This window comes from Rhinoraja longicauda, chromosome 38 (genome assembly GCF_053455715.1).
Source record: "Rhinoraja longicauda isolate Sanriku21f chromosome 38, sRhiLon1.1, whole genome shotgun sequence".
Classification (NCBI taxonomy): Eukaryota; Metazoa; Chordata; class Chondrichthyes; order Rajiformes; family Arhynchobatidae; genus Rhinoraja; species Rhinoraja longicauda.
Genome location: NC_135990.1, coordinates 6415410 through 6437358, shown reverse-complemented (window position 1 = coordinate 6437358; position 21949 = coordinate 6415410). Strand labels below are relative to the sequence as shown.

At 46.8% G+C, this 21949-nt stretch overlaps 1 protein-coding gene across 1 annotated transcript in view; it reads right to left on the bottom strand.

Annotated features, from left to right (window-relative positions):
* Window positions 1-21949, bottom strand: part of LOC144610865 (dual oxidase 2-like) — a 78953-nt gene that overhangs the window by 53797 nt on the left and 3207 nt on the right. Inside the window, exons 3-9 of the mRNA XM_078429834.1 lie at window positions 21233-21293; window positions 21047-21143; window positions 16063-16153; window positions 12122-12224; window positions 9733-9905; window positions 7541-7716; window positions 2677-2795 (exon numbers count right to left, since the gene is read on the bottom strand). Coding sequence (XP_078285960.1) covers window positions 2677-2795; window positions 7541-7716; window positions 9733-9905; window positions 12122-12224; window positions 16063-16153; window positions 21047-21143; window positions 21233-21293 — 820 coding nt within the window. The remainder of the gene's footprint in view (window positions 1-2676; window positions 2796-7540; window positions 7717-9732; window positions 9906-12121; window positions 12225-16062; window positions 16154-21046; window positions 21144-21232; window positions 21294-21949) is intronic.

Genomic DNA, 21949 nt, shown 5'->3' with positions numbered 1-21949 from the left:
GATGCTGTCTGACCCGCTGAGTTACTCCAACTTCTTTGCGTCTATCTTCGGTTTAAACCAGCATCTGCAGTTCCGCGCAACACGTAACAGCGATATATTGTTGTAATAAAGGATATCCACAAGCTATAACATGATAATATCATAATTATTCATCATGTGCTGTTTGTTGACACTGGTATGACCTCTCGGGACATAAGGTCTTTTACAACCATCAGAAAGAGCAGATCGCCCTCTGTCTCGAATCTCACCCATAAAGACATAACCTCTACAGTAAAGCTCGCCCTCAGAACTGCTGGAATGCAAGTGATAGGAGCAGAATTAGGCTATTCGGCCCATCAAGTCTACTCCGCCATTTATCCATGGCTGATCCATCTCTCCTAACCCCATTCTCCTGCCTTTTCCCCATAACCCCCGACACCCGTACTAATCAAGAAATATTTCTGAGGTTTTCATGGAAAAATGAACCTGACCCTTCAGCCCACTGAGTCCATGCTAAGACCGTCCCTCACCCATTGACACCTTATTAAGGGGTTGGACACGTTAGAGGCAGGAAACACGTTCCCAAGGTTGGGGGAGTCCAGAACCAGGGGCCACACAGTTTAAGAATAAGGGGTAGGCCATTTAGAACGGAGATGAGGAAAAACTTTTTCAGTCAGAGAGTTGTGAATCTGTGGAATTCTCTGCCTCAGAAGGCAGTGGAGGCCAATTCTCTGAATGCATTCAAGAGAGAGCTGGATAGAGCTCTTAAGGATAGCGGAGTCAGGGGGTATGGGGAGAAGGCAGGAACGGGGTACTGATTGAGAATGATCAGCCATGATCATATTGAATGGTGGTGCTGGCTTGAAGGGCCGAATGGCCTACTCATGCGTCTATTGTCTATTGTCTGATCTCTCTCCTAACCCCATTCTCCTGCCTTTTCCCCATAACCCCTGACACCCGTACTAATCAAGAAATATTTCTGAGGTTTTCATGGAAAAATGAACCTGACCATTCGGCCCACTGAGTCCATGCTAAGACCATCAATCACCCATTGACACGAGTTCTGTTATCCAACTTTCTCATGCACTCCCTGCACACTAGGGGCAATGTCAACAGGGGCAAACTCTACAAATAAGCAGACAGAACTTGGAACCCACCAACATAATGAGACCAAAGGTTCCCTCTACCCACCAGGACATCATACCTGCTGTGTGCACCACCCTCAAAGTATCCTGCGTTGACAGGCCCGACCAAAACCCTAACCACAACCACCAAGAAGAGTGGTCTAGTTCCCGAATAGTGAAAGGCCTGGATAGAGTGGATGTGGAGAGGATGTTTCCACCAGTGGGAGAGTCTGGGACCAGAGGTCACAGCCTCAGAATTAAGGGACGTTCCTTTAGGAAGGAGATGAGGAACAATTTATTTGGTCAGAGGGTGGTGAATCTGTGGAATTCTTTGCCACAGAAGGCAGTGGAGGCCAAGTCAATGGATGTGTTTAAGGCAGAGATAGATGGATTCTTGATTCGTACGGGTGTCAGGGGTTATGGGGAGAAGGCAGGAGAATGGGGTTGAGAGGCAGAGATAGATCAGCCATGATTGAATGGCGGAGTAGACTTGAGGGTCCGAATGGCCTAATTCTGCTCCTATGACTTGCGAACTTATGAGGGGCAGGGTTGTACGTAGTGGGGAACTATCGCCACCTGCTGGTACCCTTCCCATTTGCAGGGGAAAGAACAGAAATGACCACTGACCCAACACCTTGTCCAGTTTCTCTCCACAATACTGCCTGACTGGTTGAGTTACTGCATCATTTCCAAGGGGGGGGGGGGTTTGTTTGTGCATCAGCTGTTACAGGTATGTGAGAGTGAGAATAAGAAAACGAGGGATGGGCGGTCACGGTGGCGCAGCGGTAGAGTTGCTGCCTTACAACGAATGCAGCGCCAGAGACCCGGGTTCAATCCCGACTACGTGCGCCGTCTGTACAGAGTTTGTCACGTTCTCCCCGTGACCTGCGTGGGTTTTCTCCGAGAGCTTCGGTTTCCTCCCACACTCCAAAGACGTGCAGGTACGCAAGTTAATTGGCTGGGTAAATGTACAAATTGTCCCTAATGGGTATAGAGTAGTGTTAATGTGCTGGGATCGCTGGTCGGCGCAGACCCGGTGGGCCGAGAGGGCCTGTTGCCGCGCTATATTGCCGCGCTGTATCTCTACACGAAACTAAACTAAAGCTGCTGCCTCTCAGCGCCAGAGACCCCGGTTCGATCCTGACCTCGGGTGCTGTCCGTGTGGAGTTTGCACGTTCTCCCGGTGACCGCGTGGGTTTCCTCCGGGTGCTCCAGTGTCCTCCCACATCCCAAAGACGTGCAGGTTTGTTGGATCATTTGCCTCTGCAAATTTCCCCACGGACTCAATGAATTGAAGGACCCCTTTCCATGCTGTGTCTTCCAATCAATTAGGGATCGATGCAGAACTTTCTCTTGCAATAATAACCCATGATTACAGTTTAAAACTGTTCTAATTTGTTTCATTGGGTTGTTTAAATTAATACTGACTAGCTAATTAATTTATTGCATCGTATGGGAGGGGCATTCCCAATCTCGTTGTACCCCTGTACAATGACAATAAAGATATATTGTATTGTATTGTATTGTATTGATCAAAGGTTTTTACCCCAGTTTGGTTATCAGAGCAGCTTACCAGCTTTCAAGACAAAGACATCTTTCTGAATTTCGTTTTCGTTTGTGTTTAAGGCATTCACCAGGACATCAAAGAAAGTCGTTCCCCGAATTGTTTTGATTTCTTCAACTGTGAATAATCTAAATCAAATGCAAAACATCAATGTACATCCATTCGGCAGAGGCAGAAATTTAAATTGTACTTGAGTGGAAGTGAGTGAGTTAGAAAAAACATGGAAAAACATGAAAAAGTAGGTGCAGGAGTAGGCCATTCGGCCCTTCAGGTCAGCACCGCCATTCAGATTTTTTTAGATTTAGAGAAACAGCCCAGAAACAGGCCCTTCGGCCCACCGGGTCCGCGCCGCCCAGCGATCCCCGCACATTAACACTATCCTACACCCACTAGGGACAATTTTTACATTTGCCCAGCCAATTAATCTACAAACCTGTACGTCTTTGGAGTGTGGGAGGAAACCAATGATCTCGGAGAAAACCCACGCAAGTCACAGGGAGAACATACAAACTCCGTACAGACAGCGCCCATAGTCAGGATCGAACCTGAGTCTCTGGCGCTGCATTCGCTGTAAGGCAGCAACTCTACCGCTGCGCCACCGTGATATGATCATGGCTGATCATCTAAAATCAGTACCCCGTTCCTGCTTTTCCCCCCATGTCCCTTGATTCCGTTAGCCCTTAGAGCTGTATCTAACTCTCTCTTGAAAACATCCAGTGAATTGGCCTCCACTGCCTTCTGAGGCAGAGAATTCCACAGATTCACAACTCTCTGGGTGAGGATTGTATATTATAGTCTGGTTACGACTATAATTAGGGCGGTCACGGTGGCGCAGCGGTAGAATTGCGCCCTAACAGCAAATGCAGCGCCGGAGACCCGGGTTCGATCCCGACTATGGGTGCTGTCAGTACAGAGTTTGTACCTTCTCCCCGTGACCTGCGTGTGTTTTCTCCGAGATCTTCGGTTTCCTCCCACACTCCAAAGATGTACAGGTTTGCAGTTTAGTTGGCTTGGTAAATGTAAAAATGGTCCCTAGTGGGTGTAAGATAGTGTTGACGTGCGGGGATCGCTGGCCGGCGCGGACCTGGTGGGCCGGAGGACCTGTTTCCACGCTGTATCGCTAACCTAAACTAAAGACCCACCAAAGAGAGGATCTATTGGAAAGAAACTGCCTCACAAGGGCATCCAATGCCTTTAAAGAGCCATTGTACCTTGACCAGGCTCTCATCTCGGCTACTACCATCGGGACGAGGGTACACCAGCTTGCTCATCCCCTCCCTGGCCACAGAAACCCACTCCCACCATGATTGCAAGCCCACACCATAAACCTGCCCCTCCACTACCAACCTCACCTCATCCTCCCACCAACCCTGCTCTCTCTCTCTCTCTCTCCTCTCTCTCTCTCTCTCTCTCTCTCTCTCTCTCTCTCTCTCCAATGTGTGACGGCATGGTCTACATGCCAGGATGACTGCAGCTTCCACAACACTCAAGATGCTTAAGAAACAGTTGGACAGGTACATGGATAGGACAGGTTTGGAGGGTTATGGACCAAGCGCAGGCAAGTGGGACTAGGGTAGCTGGGGCATTGTTGGCTGGTGTGGGCTAGTTGGGCCGAAGGGCCTGTTTCCACACTGTATCACTCTATGACTCTATGCTCGACAACATAGAAACATAGAGAAATAAAAAATAGGCGCAGGAGTAGGCCTTTCGGCCCTTCGAGCCAGCACCGCCATTCAATATGATCATGGCTGATCATCCAAAGTCAGTACCCATGTTCCTGCTTTCTCCCCATATCCCTTTGATTCCGTTAGCCTTAAATCTAAGTCTCTCTTGAAAACATCCTGGACCAAGCAAGACGGTGGCCCACCACAACTATTCATCGTTCCACATCAAGCGTCACCATCCTGAAAGGGACATGGGCCAAATGTAGGGACCAGTGTAGATGGGACTGTGTGGGCAAGCTGGGACGAAGGGCTGTTTCCACGGCAGTATGACTCTAATGCGCTTATAATGGAGGAAGGAGGGGAGGAGGGGGGGGGGGTGGAGTGTTTTCCAATAGCCGACTAGAATCGCGAGGGGGATGTTCGAGAGCAGGCAGTGCCCCCACTAATAAAGTGGACTCATTCCAGGCTCTCCTCTCTCGTGCCTGTAAAACTGCCAAAAAGCTTTTTAGAGTACTCAAGCATACCTTCAGTGGTCAAAGTCTAACAGCTCCACAGTCTGTTTAGATCTCCGAGAGTCTTCTGTCAAAGGATTTCACAACCTGCCCTGTATGAGTTAGTACGCAAAGCCGAGCCCCAACCTTGCTTTGCGGAGCGCAACACGCGATAGAAAGGGATGTTGATTGTTCTCAATCTCAGGGGCTTTTCCCTGCTGCAGAAATCACTGCAGCACGAGAAGGAACGCTCGTGATCGAAGACAGACACAAAATGAGGGAGTAACTCAGCGGGTCAGGCAGCATCTCTGGAGAGAAGGAATGAGGGACGTTTTGGGTCGAGACCCTTCCTCAGACCTGGCTTACACTTTACACTGAGCTCGTAATCCCCCGCCTCGTTTAACCAGGTACATTCATAAAGAGCACAGAACTGACAGGGTTGAAAAGTTTAAAAGTCCCAAATTCCAAAGAGAAGTGCGGGGCAGGTTTTTATACACATAGAGAGTGGTGGTGGGGGCCTGAAATCTGCTGCCAGTGGAGGCAGATACAATAGTGGCGTTGAAGAGGCTTTTGGATAGGCACAGTGGCGCAGCGGTAAAGTTGCTGCCTTACAGCACTTGCAGCGCTGGAGACCCGGGTTCCATCCCGACTACGGGCGCTGTCTGTACAGAGTTTGTAAAAGCGCGAGTTTTCTCCGAGATTGTCGGTTTCCTCCCACACTCCGAAGACGTACAGGTTTGTAGGTTGATTGACTTGGTATAGGTGTAAATTGTTCCTAGTGTGTGTGGGATTGTGTTAGTGTGCGGGGATCGATGGTCGGTGCGGACCCGGTGGGCCGAAGGGCCTGTTTCCGCGCTGTATCTCTAAACTAAACTAAATTAAACTAAACACATGGATATGCATGGAATGGAGGGATTTGGATCGCGTGGAGGCAGGGACACGTTTAACCTGGCATCATGTTCAGTGCAGATATTAGGAGACAAAGGGCCAGTTCCCAAGCTGTGTTGTATGGTCATTGTTGGAAGAAGGGACCAGGTTTGCTGGCGATTCTTGAGATTGCAAGACACAAGATGGGCTGAATGGCCTCCTTTTGCATCGTGATGTCTCTCACAAGTCCATGAGCAAGCTGCCCTTGTGTAACATTAGCCCAAGGGATAACTTGACTGACGTTGCCAAGATATAAAGGGGAGCCAAAAGGAGGAGCACAGTGCCACCTTTGTGACAATACATGCTGTTATGGATTTTTACAAAGTTTAAAATGTACCAGACCAAGTGGACCCGTTGGGCCCAAACCTCTCCTGTATTGGTGCAGTATGCTCTCCTCCCCCCCTCCCCTCTCCCCCCTCCCTCCTCCCTCCTCGCCCCCTCACCCCCCTTCCCCTCCCCACTTCCCCTCCCCCCCACTCCATCCCTCTCAACCCCCTTTATCCTCCCTCCTCCCCCCTCCCACTTGGGGCTACTCACTATCCCGCGGTCTAGGCTTAAGCTCAGGGGTGACCGCGCTTTTGCGGTTGCAGCTCCTAGACTGTGGAACAGCATCCCTCTCCCCATCAGAACTGCCCCCTCCATCGACTCCTTTAAGTCCAGGCTCAAAACCTATTTCAAAACCTATTTCTACTCCCTAGCGTTTGAGACTCATTGAGGAGGCGCTGTGAACTGTTTTGTATGTGCTGTTATGTTTGTGTGTTTCATTTCTTCCTTAGTACCTAATCAGATGTTCAGCACTTTGGTCAACGTGGGTTGTTTTTAAATGTGCTATACAAATAAAATTGACTTGACTTGACTCCCTCCCTGGGAAATAGATTTAAACTTAAAAAAGTGATAACTTTAAAAATATAACACCAATTTCAATGAAACTTCTCCCATTAGCACCAAAGAGATGACGGTGAGTAAGGTGGGCCTAGAATTGTAACGCTATCGTGTACCGTTTTGGCTGTAGCTCAGGAACAAACAAACAAACAAACGAGTTTTAGTGTATAGATTGATTAAATTAGGCAGTTAGGCCTTTAAAGGACTTAAAGCAGCTTATAGGACAGTAATCCTCCATGGACACCAACACCAAGGACCAACCTGATGTTTTGGGTGCATTTCAGCCCCGTGCCCCCGATCTTTGGGCACCCAGTACCGAGGGGCAAGGTCCATCAGTGGAGGGGTGAGGTGGGGGGGGGGGGGGGGGTGGGGTGGGAGGGGGGAGACTCTCTGCTAGTCCTGGCCAGGATGACCGTGTAGGGGTCCAGGCCTCAGCCAGTTGAGAGTTCTTCCCGAGTCAACTGCCTGCCCCTCTTCCGAACTTGTGCCCGCTCCCGGGGGGTCCCTGGAGAGGGAACGCCACGCGGCCACCAAGGGGATCCTTGACAAACCGAGGCCTTCTGTGAACACTGGCCAGGTGCATTGTGGATAGGGATGGCCACGAGCTAGACTTGCACTTTTGAGATACAGCGTGGAAACAGGTCATTCAGCCCACCGAGCCCGCATCGGCCAGCGATGCACAAACACCATCCTACACACTGGGGACAATGTACAATATTTTAACCAAAACCAATTACCTACAAATCTGCACGTCTTTGATTAAAAATAGCAGATGTAGGATAGTGTTAGTGTGCGGGGATCGCTGGTCGGTGCGGACTCGGTGGGCCAAAGGGCCTGTTTCCGCGCTGTATCTCTAAAATAAAATAAATCCAACGTCGAACGCAAATGTACACAGCAATCGACTCGTACCCATTCTGCTGATTCTCAAACCAGTATCTGTCTCCGTCTCGAATGCGTTGGAACTGCTCCATCATGATTTTTGTGAAGAGTTCGTCCGTTCCTTCGTTGCTCTCCAACAGGCCCCCCGGCCACAGCTCCAAGTTGGATATGTCTTGCCCGTACTGCTCGGCCAACTTGCTAATGATCTGTAAAGCAAAGGAAAGTGAAGATCACTCGGATTGCCAGAGCGCCGGAATTGCTACTGAAACAGCCCTGGATAACTTGAAGAGGCAGGAGGATTCGGGGAGGTCATAAAGTGATACAGTGTGAAAACAGGCTCTTCGGACCAACTTGCCCACACCGGCCAACAATGTCCCAGCTACACCAGTCCCACCTTCTTGCGTTTGGTCCATATCCTTCCAAACCTGTCCTATCCATGTACCTGTCTAACTGTTTCTTAAACAATGGGATAGTCCCAGCCTCAACTACCTCCTCTGGCAGCTTGTTCCATACACCCACCACCCTTAATGTTTTCACACAATAGTCAATAGTCAACAGTCAATAGTGTATGTGACAAATAAATTGACTATTGACTATTGACTATTGTGTGAAAACGTTACCCCTCGGATTCTTATTAAATCTTTTCCCCTTCTCCTTGAACCTATGTCCTCTGGACCTCGATACCCCTACTCTGGGCAAAAGATTGTGCATCTACCCGATCTATTCCTCTCATGATCTTACACACCTCTATAAGATCCCCCCTCATCGTCCTGCGCTCCATGGAATAGAGGCCCAGCCTACTCAACCTCTCCCTATAGCTCAGACCCTCTAGTCCTGGCAACATCTTCGTAGATCTTTTCTGAACCCTTTCAAGCTTGACAATGTCTTTCCTATAACATGGTGCCCAGAACTGAACACAATATTCTAAATGCGGTCTTATACAACTGTAACATGACCTCCCAACTTCTATACTCAATATCTCTGGTTAGAAGGAATGGGTGACATTGCGGGTCGAGACCCTTCTCCAGACTGAGAGTCAGGGGTGAGGGAGACACAGAGATAAGGAAGGGGAATGTGTGAAAATGAGACATCAAAAGGCACGATGTTCAAGGAAAATGTAGAATAGATCATTGTGAACGATGGGAAGGTGACAACGAGGCATATGAAGTCAGAGGATGCAGTCAGAGAAATTGTGCAAGATTTTAAATAACAGGTAGGAAAAAAAGCTGCAGATGCTGGTTTAAAAATGTGGTTGACTCCACAGTCAAAAAGGCCCAACAGTGGATGTACTTCCTGCGGCAACTGAGGAAACACAATCTGCCACAGGCAATGATGGTCCAATTCAATACTGCTATCATTGAGTCTGTCCTCACCTTCTCCATCATGGTCTGGTTTGGCTCAGCCACCAAGCACCACATCCGGAGGCTGCAACGCATCGTTCGCACAGCTGAGAAGGTTGTTGGCTGCAACCTTCCCCCCATTGACGAACTGTACACTGCAAGGGCCAGGAAGCGAGCGGGCAAGATCACCTCTGACCCCTCTCACCCTGGCCACAAACTCTTTGAAGCACTTCCCTCTGGAAGGCAACTCCGGACTGTCAAAGCAGCCACAGCCAGACATAAAAACAGCTTTTTTTCCCACGAGTGATAGTTCTAATCAATAACCAAAGTCTGTAGTCCTTTTTTTGCTCTGGTTTATTTCCACCCACATGTTTAGACCATAATGGTGTATCCTTATTGTTTTGATGTGGTTATGCTTTATTCTTAATTGTTAACTGTTTGTTTGTGTTGTCATTTGTGAGTGGAGCACCAAGGCACATTCCTTGTATATGCACATACTTGGCCAATAAACTTTCATTCATTAAATCGAAGATAGACACAAAGTGCTGGAATAACTCAGCGGGTCAGGCAGCATCTCGGGAGAGAAGGAATGGGTGACGTTTCGAGTCGACCCAAAATGTCACCCATTCCTTCTCTCCCGAGATGAGGCCTGACCCGCTGAGTTACTCCAGCACTTTGTGTCTACCTTCATTTTAAATAAACACTTTGATTGGGGAAATTTCAACAATAACATCTTGCTTTCAAATAAACATAATATAATGAATATCGCAGGAAAGTAATGAAACAAAAGCTGATCCACTGGGAATATTGAGTTGAAAGGTAGGGTGGAATAGCACTCACACACACTGGGAGATGCAGGAATTTCATGGAAGAGTCACTGACCTCCTGGTTCTCCTTCATGAGGTTGGAGTTAATGTCGCTCCATGACCTGATGGCCTGGAGCTGGTAGGCCCGTCTCGCTGCGTTATACGTCGGAAGCCCAATGTCCCGGCCATGCTGGATGGTGAGAGCCACCAAGTCAGACCGAGAGAACTTCAGCGGCCCATACATGTAATCTGAAATTAATGGAACAACTTGTCAATAGATTGGGCATTGTGGTAGAGTTGCTGCCTTACAGCGCTTGCAATAGGATCATCCACATCATCATATCATATCATCATATATATACAGCCGGAAACAGGCCTTTTCGGCCCTCCAAGTCCGTGCCGCCCAGCGATCCCCGTACATTAACACTATCCTACACCCACTAGGGACAATTTTTACATTAACCCAGCCAATTAACCTACATACCTGTACGTCTTTGGAGTACACATCTCCAAAACCTTCTCATTCAACTGCGCAGAACCTCCAGGACGGTCACGGTGGCGCAGCGGGTAGAGTTGCTGCCTTACAGCACTTGCAGCACCAGAGACCCGGGTTCGATCCCGACTAAGGGTGCAGTCTGTATGGAGTATGTACGTTCTCCCCGTGACCCCGTTGATTTTCCCCAGGATCTTCGGTTTCCTCCCACACTCCAAAGGCGTACAGGTTTGCAGGTTGATTGGCTTGGTATAAGTGTAAAATGTTCCCAGTGTGTGTAGGATAGTGTTAATGTGCGGGGGTCGCTGGTCAGTGCGGACACAGTGGGCCGAAGGGCCTGTTTCCGCGCTGTATCTCTAAACTAAACTGAACTAAACTAAACTGCATTGAATAAGCTCCAATGCTCCAATGAATTCCTGATCATTTATTCTTGATGGTGAATACATCACACCTCAAGTTTATTTAATTTTCATTCGTGGCACGTGTCTGCTGCTGGTAATTTATTGCCCATTTTGCTGTAGTGTGGACTGCCCGACCATGGGTGAAGAAGCAAGAGAGAGATAAGACTTTCTTTTTTACCTTCCATCACAGTGTGGAGGTGCCTGGAGGAAAGTCACTGTGATGGATGTTTGTGTTGAATTATGTAGTTGTGTGTTTTTGTTGCTTTTTTGGTGTTGTAACTGCATGGTAACTAAATTTCGTTCAAACTAGTTTTGAATGACAAATAAAGAAATTCAAATTCAATTCAAATTCAAATTCAAATTCAAATTCAAATTCAAAATCAAAATCAATTTCAAATTCAATTCAAATTCAAATTCAAATTCAAATTCAAATTCAAATTCAAATTCAAATACAAATTCGAATTCAAATTCGAATTCAAATTCGAATTCGAATTCAAATTAGAATTCAAATTCAAATTCAATTCAAATTTGAATTCAAAATCCAATTCAAATTAGAATTCAAATTCAAATTCATTCCTAATTGCTCTTGAAATGTGCAATTAAGAGGCAACAAGTTTTGTGGGTCTTGAACCACAGAGAGGCCAACTGGTAGGACTGGCTTTTACCAACCAGAAGTCTGGTTATTAGGATGAAATTTTTTTCTAATTACTTTAACTAAATTTTCTCCTATTCCACAGCAGGACTCATCCAGAACGTCACCTGTCCATGTTTGCCAGAGTTGCTGCCTGACCTGCTGAGTTACTCTTTGATTACTCAGGTTTGTGTTGTCGACAAATTTACAAAATCACATTTGATTCCCTCCTGTAAATTGTGGATCAATTGGAATGAGCCATTAGGCCATTCGGCCCAGCAAGTCTACTCCGCTATTCAATCATGGCTGATCTATCTCTCCCTCCTAACCCCATTTTCCTGCCTTCTCCTCTTAACCGTGACACCCGTACTAATCAAGAATCTGTCTATCTCTGCCTTAAAAATATCAATTGACATGGCCTCGGCAGCCTTCTGTGGCAGAATTCCATAGACTCACCACCCTCTGACTGACGAAATTCCTCCTCATCTGCTTCCTAAAGGGACATCCTTTAATTCTGAGGCTATGACCTCTGGTCGTAGACTCTCCCACTAGTGGAAACATCCTCTCCACATCCACTCTACCTTTGTCTGAAGAAAGTCTGAAGAAGAGTCCTAACCCTATCCATGTTCCCCTGAGATGCTACCTGACTCGCTGAATTACTCCAGAACCTTGTGTATTTTTTTTGTTGTAAATCAGCATCTGCAGTTCCTTGTTTCTACTGGAGTTGAACCAACAGCCTTCTGAGCTAAATGCAAGAACACATTAAGTCCATGTTAGGATCTGCCGAATCAATGACAGAGCAGACTGCTAACTGTACTCCGCAATCTCCCACATCTTTTCCCTTTCGTGGCAACAATCTCCCACCATCAGTGTAACTGCATGGCGTACAATTGATCCGCCAGCTGACCACTTTGCTGAAACAGTAAATAAAATGGATTACCTCTCAGGTCTTCAACTATAATGTTGTCCTCTCTCTCAGCAACTTGAGATGCCATCCCAAAGATTAACTCCTCGAAATCAATGGCACTTTGTAGATTCGGCTTCTGAAAAATATATTAATAAACCTTGTCAATAGACAATAGACAATAGACAATAGACAATAGACAATAGGTGCATGAGTAGGCCATTCGGCCATTCAGCCCTTCGAGCCAGCACCGCCATTCAATGCGATCATGGCTGATCACTCTCAATCAGTACCCCGTTCCTGCCTTCTCCCCATACCCCCTCAATCCGCTATCCTTAAGAGCTCTATCCAGCTCTCTCTTGAAAGCATCCAACGAACTGGCCTCCACTGCCTTCTGAGGCAGAGAATTCCACACCTTCACCACCCTCTGACTGAAAAAGTTCTTCCTCATCTCCGTTCTAAATGGCCTACCCCTTATTCTTAAACTGTGGCCCCTTGTTCTGGACTCCCCCAACATTGGGAACATGTTATCTGCCTCTAATGTGTCCAATCCCCTAATTATCTTATATGTTTCAATAAGATCCCCCCTCATCCTTCTAAATTCCAGTGTATACAAGCCCAATCGCTCCAGCCTTTCAACATACGACAGTCCCGCCATTCCGGGAATTAACCTAGTGAACCTACGCTGCACGCCCTCCATAGCAAGAATATCCTTCCTCAAATTTGGAGACCAAAACTGCACACAGTACTCCAGGTGCGGTCTCACCAGGGCCCGGTACAACTGTAGAAGGACCTCTTTGCTCCTATACTCAACTCCTCTTGTTACGAAGGCCAACATTCCATTGGCTTTCTTCACTGCCTGCTGTACCTGCATGCTTCCTTTCATTGACTGATGCACTAGGACACCCAGATCTCGTTGAACTCCCCCTCCTCCTAACTTGACACCATTCAGATAATAATCTGCCTTTCTATTCTTACTTCCAAAGTGAATAACCTCACACTTATCTACATTAAACTGCATCTGCCATGTATCCGCCCACTCACACAACCTGTCCAAGTCACCCTGCAGCCTTATTGCATCTTCCTCACAATTCACACTACCCCCCAGCTTAGTATCATCTGCAAATTTGCTAATGGTACTTTTAATCCCTTGTCCTTCTAATAACCATTTTAGTTTAGTTTAGTTTAGTTTAGTTTAGTTTAGTTTAGTTTAGTGTTAACTGCTTTCTTTACAGTTTGGATAAAATTGATTCCTGAAAATGCTTTGGTCAATATGATGTATACAGCCCTCCAGAATTTTCTCACTTCTTCAGGATTTTATTTTCAGTTTGGACTTGATAACCAATTCTCCGTTTTAAATAAATTGTTTTGAATTTTGTTGGAGATAAAGATTTTCAGCTTTCCGTATGAGTGATGATAATCTTCATCTGTTTTGGAATCAAAAGTTTAGAACCCCAAACAGTAGCCTCGACATAGGGTGCAAGTTGAATCAAGAGCTAAAATTGGCATGTCGCAAATGTAATGCTACGGTGGTTATGGGAGATTTCAACATGCAGGTAGACTGGGAAAATCAGGTTGGTAATGGACCCCAGGAAAGAGAGTTTGTGGAGTGCCTCCGAGATGGTTTCTTAGAACAGCTTGTACTGGAGCCTACCAGGGAGAAGGCAATTCTGGATTTAGTGTTGTGTAATGAACCTGATCTGATAAGGGGACTCGAGGTAAAAGAGCCATTAGGAGGCAGTGATCACAATATGATAAGTTTTACTCTACAAATTGAGTGGGAGAAGGGAAAATCGGAAGTGTCAGTATTACAGTATAGCAAAGGGGATTACAGAGGCATGAGGCAGGAGCTGGCCAGATTTGACTGGAAGGAGGCCTTAGCAGGGATGACGGTGGAACAGCAATGGCAGGTATTCCTGGGAATAATGCAGAAATTGCAGGATCAATTTATCCCAAAGAGGAGGAAAGATTCTAAGGGGAGAAAGAGGCACCTATGGCTGACAAAGGAAGTCAAGGACAGCATAAAAATAAAAGAGAAGAGGTATAACATAGCAAAGAAGAGTGGGAAGCCAGAGGATTTGGACTCTTTTAAAGAGAAACAGAAGATAACTAAAAAGGTAATACGGGGAGAAAAGATGAGGTACGAGGGTAAGCTAGCCAATAATATAAAGGAGGATAGCAAAAGCTTTTTTAGGTACGCGAAGAGGAAAAAAATAGTCAAGGCAAATGTGGGTCCCTTGAAGACAGAAGCAGGGGAATTTATTATGGGGAACAAGGAAATGGCAGACGAGTTGAACCGGTACTTTGGATCTGTCTTCACTAAGGAAGATACAAACAATCTCCCAGATGTTCTAGTGGCCAGAGATCCTAGGGTGACGGAGGAACTGAAGGAAATCCACATTAGGCAGGAAATGGTGTTGGGTAGACTGATGGGACTGAAGGCTGATAAATCCCCAGGGCCTGATGGTCTGCATCCCAGGGTACTTAAGGAGGTGGCGCTAGAAATTGTGGATGCATTGGTGATCATTTTCCAATGTTCTATAGATTCAGGATCAGTTCCTTTGGATTGTAGGGTAGCTAATGTTATCCCACTTTTTAAGAAAGGAGGGAGAGAGAAAATGGAAAATTATAGACCAGTTAGACTGACATCAGTGGTGGGGAAGATGCTGGAGTCAATTATAAAAGATGAGATTGCGAAGCATTTGGATAGCAGTAACAGGATCGTTCCGAGTCAGCATGGATTTATGAAGGGCAAATCATGCTTGACTAATCTTCTGGAATTTTTTGAGGATGTAACTAGGAAAATTGACAGGGGAGAGCCGGTGGATGTGATGTACCTCGACTTTCAGAAAGCCTTCGACAAGGTCCCACATAGGAGATTAGTGGGCAAAATTAGAGCACATGGTATTGGGGGTAGGGTACTGACATGGATAGAAAGTTGGTTGGCAGACAGAAAGCAAAGAGTGGGGATAAATGGGTCCCTTTCAGAATGGCAGGCAGTGACTAGTGGGGTACCGCAAGGCTCGGTGCTGCGACCACATCTATTTACAATATACATTAATGACTTGGATGAAGCGATTAAAAGTATCATTAGCAAATTTGCAGATGATACAAAGCTGGGTGGTAGTGTGAACTGTGAGGAAGATGCTATGAGGTTGCAGGGTGACTTGGACAGGTTGTGTGAGTGGGCGGATGCATGGCAGAAGCAGTTTCCACAATCAGTAACCCTTGCCTGCCTTCTCCCTTGATTCCACTAGCCCCTAGAGCTCTATATAACTCTCTTTTAAATTCATCCAGTGAATTGGCCTCCACTGCCTTCTGTGGCAGAGAATTCCACAAATTCACAACTCTTTGGGTGAAAAAGTTTTTTCTCACCTCAGTTTTAAATGGCCTTCCCTTTATTCTTTGACTGTGGCCCCTGGTTCTGGACTCCCCAACATTGGGAACATTTTTCCTGCATCTAACTTGTCCAGTCCTTTTATAATTTTATACGTTTCTATATCCAGAGATGCTGCCTGTCCCGATGAGTTACTCCAGCATTTTGTGTCTATCTTCAGTGTAAACCAGCATCTGCAGTTCCTTCCTAAATCATTTATTTTTACATTGAAGTGCGTAATTAATTCCCTGCTAAAATGCACCGTTGAATCTGCACAGACCCAGCTCAACAGAATGGGGTCACTGGTCATGGCTTATGTCCTGCAGTCTTTACGATGTTATGATGTTTGTCGCAAGACTTCTGAAGACCATTGGCCCTAATAGGCTCACAAGACAAACAGGATCCAATGAAACAGGGCATCTACCATCTTGATAGTCGCACTGACTCTGAGTGAAGAGGGAACTCAAGGTTCAGTCTGGACAAGCTTAGATGTTTTGGGTCTTTTGTGATTAACATGGGGCAGCAAAGACCAACAAAGGGGACCTAGAGGTTGAGCTATTCATCCAATGTGAAGCAGTCTCGAACGGTTCAAAGTCTTTACCTGTCTGTTCCAGAAGTTGTTGCACAGACGAATGGCTGGAGACTCTCTGTTGGAAATGCCACGGACCTGGCGGAACGCACAGGTCCTGTTCCTGTGGTGGGGCAGGAGAGAAACGTAGACCAGAGGAACAGTGAGATGCAACCATGTATTGCTTAATCATAGATAGACACAAAAAGCTGGAGCAACTCAGCAGGCCAGGCATCGTCTCTGGAGGAAAGGAATAGGTGAGGTTTCGGGACGAGACCTTTCTTGTTTCTGTCGGAAAGGTGCTGCCAGGGTCTCGACCTGAAACGCCACCTAGACCTTTTCGCCAGAGATGCTGCCTGACCCGTTGAGTTACTCCAGCTTTTTGTGTCTGAATTCAGTTGAAACCAGCATCTGCAGTTCCTCCCTACGTGAGTTCCAGACCTTCACCATTCCATTCGTAACTCCTTTCTGATGTTCTGAAGTCTGTGGCCCTAACTTCTCTCCCGTGAGGTGGGATTTTACATCCCAACCTCTCCAGGTGAATAGTGTACGTTAGGCTTTAGGCTCTAGAGATACAGGGCTGAAACAGGCCCTTAAGCCCCCTGAGTCCGTGTAGACCAGCTATCACCCCGTACACTAGCACCATCCTACACACTAGGGACAATTTACAATTTTACCGAAGCCAGTTAACCTACAAATCTGTACGTCTTGGAGTGTGGGAGGAAACGGGGGCACCCGGAGAAAACCCACATGGTCACAGGAAGAACATGCAAACTCCATACAGACAGCACCCGTAGATAGGATTGAACCCTGGCACTGTGAGGCAGTAAATCTACCACTGCGCCACTGTCTCTTAATCCCCTCTTAATCTTATCTATACACTAAAACTCTCGTTTATTTGTTTGTTCTTGAACTACAGCCTAAACGGTACACGATAGCGTGACAATTGTAGGCCCACTTTACTCACCGTCGTCCCTTCGGTGCTAATGGAAGAAGTTTCATTGAAATCGGTGTTATATTTTTTAAAGTTATTCACATTTTAAAGTTTAAATCTATCTCCTAGGGAGGGAGGAGGGAGGGAGGGGGGAGGGGGGAAGGAGGAGGAGTGGGGTGGGAGGGGGTGGAGGAGGGAGGGGGAGAGGGAGGGGGGAGGGAGGGGGGAGGGAGGATAAGGGGGGTTGAGGGGGATGGAGGCGGAGGGGGACGGAGGGGAGCGAGTATGGAGGGGAGGGGGGGAGGAGAGGGTGCTGCACTAATGCAGGAAAGGTTTGGGCCCACTTGGTCTAGTCTTAAATAACACTCCAGGCTTGGCAATGTTTTCTCAAGCAATATATTCCATACAGAGTTCACGCTGTTAACCTCAAAGTAACTCCGTTTGTTTATGTAAAAGGCCAGGATGAGGAGCCAGGCCCATTATATAAACAAATCTCTGCAAATGCTGACAAAATGGAACAATGGACAAGCTGATAACATAACATAACATAACATAACAACACTTTATTGTCACTCGGCACAACACCGAGCGAAATTTCAGCAGTCACACAAAATACAGCAAAAAAGAAAAGAACACAGGACACCCGACCCCAACACAAACATCCATCACAGTGACTCCAAACACCCCCTCACTGTGATGGAGGCAACAAAACTTCCCCTCTCTTCCCCCCGCACCCACGGACAGGCAGCTCGACCCCTACCGAGGCAAACGACACGCACAGCCCCCGCAAGGGGATGGAAGGCCCCCCGGCCGAGCCGCCCCGGGCACCGAAACGTCCCGCGGCCGCACCGGGCGATGTTAAGTCCAACGGCCGAGCCACACCGGGCACTGAAACGATGAAAAGCTATTGACCTGAAATATTAACTCTCTCTCTCCCTCTTCTCCACAATTGCTGTTTGACATGCCAGGTATTTCCAGCCAGGTATTCCCCTTTCATTTTGTCCATTTCCTGGACCATTTGATTTCTATTGAGCAGGTAGGTCTATTTGTCTTTGGTCTATTTGTCTATTTGCTTTTTAATTGGGGTGGCACAAGGGTGCAGTGGTAGTCCAGAGTCAAGAGTGTTTTATTGTCATATGTTGAGTTGGACTTATAATTTGAGGAAGGACATTCTTGCTATTGAAGGAATGCAGTGAAGGTTCACCAGGTTAATTCCTGGTCTGGCGGGACTAACATATAATGAAAGAATGGGTCGACTGGGCTTGTATTCACTGGAATTTAGAAGGATGAGAGGAGATTTTGTAGAAACATATACAATTCTGAAGGGATTGGACAGGCTAGATGCAGGATATGCAAAATGTTCTCAATGTTGGGGGAGTCCAGAACCAGGGGTCACGGTTTAAGAATATGGGGTAGGCCATTTAGGACTGAGGTGAGGGAAAAACGTTTTCACTCGGAGAGTTGTGAATCTGTGGAATTCTCTGCCACAGAAGGCGGTGGAGGCCAATTCACTGGATGCTTTCAAGAGAGAGTTGGATAGAGCTCTTAGGGCTAACAGAATCAAGGGATATGGGAAGAAAGCAGGAACAGGGTACTGATTCTGGATGAACAGCCGTGAGCACAGTGAATGGCGGTGCTGGCTCAAAGGGCCGTATGGCCTTCTCCTGCTTCTATGTTTCTATGTCCTAGATTAAAAAAATGAAATTCTTTACTTGTGGCAGCACAACAGAAAATGTAAACATAGTATTCTGTAGAGATGCTGACTCACAGCGCCAGAGACCTGGGTTCGATCCTGACTATGGGTGCTGTCTGTATGGAGTGTAGACATTCTCTCTGTGACCATAGGTTCCTGCTGGGTGCTCCGGTTTCTTCCCACACTCCAAAGACCTACAGGTTTGTGCGCCAATTGGCTAATTGACCGTGGTGCGTAAGATCGAATTAGTGTGTGGGGGATCGCTGGTCGGCACAGACCGGGTGGACCAAATGACCTGTTTCCACGCTGTATCTCTAAATTGAACTAAAAATATGGGCACGCATTCCCCATGAGAAGACCTAAAGGCGATGGAGCATAAAAATAACACTTTCTTTGTTGGAATATATAGGGTTGAATGCTCGGGGAGATTTTCCCAGTGTCGGGATTCAAGAACCGAAGGGAACAGGTTGAGAGGGGGCAGATTGAATATGAACCCAAGGGACAACTCTTTCACAATGTGGCACAGCTGGTTCAGAGACCCGGGTTCGATCCTGACCTCGGGTGCTGTTCGTGTGGAGTTTGCACGTTCTCCCTGTTTTCTCCAGGTGCTCTGGTTTCCTCCCACATCCCAAAGACACACAGGTTTGTCGCTTAATTGGCATCTGTAAGTTGCTGGGAGTGGATGAGAAACGTAGAACTCTAGCCTAGTTATTAATGTTCTTGTTATTAGTTATTATATGTACAGCACAATGAACTGTTTTCCTTGTTTATTATATTGCTTAGTGTACAATGTTTACATGTTCTGTTGTGCCACTGCAGGTAAGAATGTCATTATTCTGCCTGGGGTGCATGACAATAACACACTCTTGACTCTTGACTCCACCAAATGGGATGGCTTTTGGCCTTTGGGTGTTCGTCTTTGGAAAAGTACATCAGTCTGGGCAATGCAGCAGAAAGAGTACCATTACACCAAGTAAATGCATGGCTTGTATCGAGAAAGCAATGTACAGGTGCTCCACAACTTACGATGGGGCAACGTTCTGAGAAACACATCGGAAACCAAAACTATCGTAAGTCGAAATGCATCCTTATGAACGGGGACAGTGTGGAGAGAGTGTCCAGCTTCACGTTTCTGGGCACTCACATTTCGGAGGACCTAACATGGTCCAATAACACTGCTGCGCTGGTCAAGAAGGCACAGCAACGACTGTTCTACCTAAGAACACTGAAGAAGTCTGGTCTACCCCAACAGCTGCTGACGACATTCTACCGCTGCACCATAGAGAGCATCCTAACACATGGCATCCCTGTGTGGTACCTCAGCTGCACGGAGGCAGAGAGGAAAGCTCTTCAGCGGGTAGTCCATAGAGCTCAGAGGACCATCGGAACAAAGCTGCAGAGCTCAGAGGACCATCGGAACAAAGCTGCCAGCCTTGGAGGGCATCTACAACACACGATGCTTCAGAAAAGCCACCAGCATCCACAAAGACTCTTCACACCCCTGCAACAGTCTGTTTGAACTTCTACCATCGGGCAGACGATACAAGGCCTTCTACGCCCGCACCTCCAGACTCAGGAACAGCTTCATCCCCAGGGCCATAGCTGCTGTGAACCGGTCCTGCTGAGCCGGATGGTCACATCGCACAGTGAACCGGCACAGATCTACTTGCACTTTATTCTGTTTTAAAACTGTTACAATTTGTTTCATTGGGTTGTTTAAATTAATACTGACAGCTAATTAAATTATTGCATCGTATGGGAGGCGCATTCCCAATCTCGTTGTACCCCTGTACAATGACAATAAAGATATATTGTATTGTATTGTATTGTATTGTATTTAATACACCTTATCCCGTGGCCGGAAGCAAGCTGTGGCTCGCCATGGGTTATAGACAATAGACAATAGACAATAGGTGCAGGAGGAGGCCATTCGGCCCTTCGAGCCAGCACTGCCATTCAATGTGATCATGGCTGATCATTCTCAATCAGTACTCCGTTCCTGCCTTCTCCCCATACCCCCTGACTCCGCTATCCTTAAGAGCTCTATCTAGCTCTCTCTTGAATGCATTCAGAGAATTGGCCTCCACTGCCTTCTGAGGCAGAGAATTCCACAGATTCACAACTCTCTGACTGAAAAAGTTTTTCCTCATCTCAGTTCCAAATGGCCTACCCCTTATTCTTAAACTGTGGCCCCTGGTTTGGACTCCCCCAACATTGGGAACATGTTTCCTGCCTCTAACGTGTCCAACCCCTTAATAATCTTATATGTTTCGATAAGATCTCTCATCCTCTCATGACCATCGCAAAGTCAAAATAACGCAAGTCAAAGCATCGTATGATGGGGAGCATCTGTAAAAACATAAAATAAGCCAATTTCTTCGCTCTCTTACCTCATGTAAACTCCAGGTGGTACCATGGTGGCGATGGATTTCAATGAAGCTACTTGAAACTCGGGCGAGATGCCAGGGTCAATAAACTTCTTGTAATCTGTGGAACCCAGCTTCTGGTTAGTAAAGGCAAATTTGCAGGTTTCAAAATCCCTTTTCCGATGGAGCAGTCCTGCACCTGCATCTTACCTGTGTAATTGGGTAAATGTTGTCCCAGGTGGTGAGGTAACCATTCATACAGTGCGATGTTCTGCAGAAAAGGACTATGGTTAGTGGGGAGCCTCATGAACAAAAAAACAGCGACTTCAGTTTGTACAACATTGGTTTGGGTTTATTATGGTCACTTGTACCGATATGAAAAGTAAGGCCGTCAGGGGTTACGGGGAGAAGTCAGGAGACTGGAGCTGAGAGGGAGAGATAGATCAGCCATGATTGAATGGCGCAGTAGGCTTGATGGGCCGAATGGCCTAATTCTGCTCCTATAACATGAATTTATTAACTGATGAAAAGCGTTTGTTTGCATGCTATCCAATTAAATCAGATCGTTCTACACATGAGAGTTCGATATAGATCTTAGGGCTAACGGAATCAAGGGATATGGGGAGAAAGCAGGAATGGGGTACAGATTTTGGACGATCAGCCATGATCGTATGAATGGCGGTGCTGGCTCAAAGGACCAAATGGCCTGCTCCTGCACCTATTTTCTATGTTTCTGTGTTTTTATGTAAAATCAACCACAGTTGTGAATGTAAATTCTTCTTCTCAACCTGGATTATGATGGGCAGGTGGAACTGCAGATGCTGGAATCTTGCATAGAACACAAAGTACCGAAGTACCTCAACAGGTCCGGCAGCATCTCTGGAGAACATGGGTAGGTGATGTTTTGGATCGAGACACTTCTTCAAA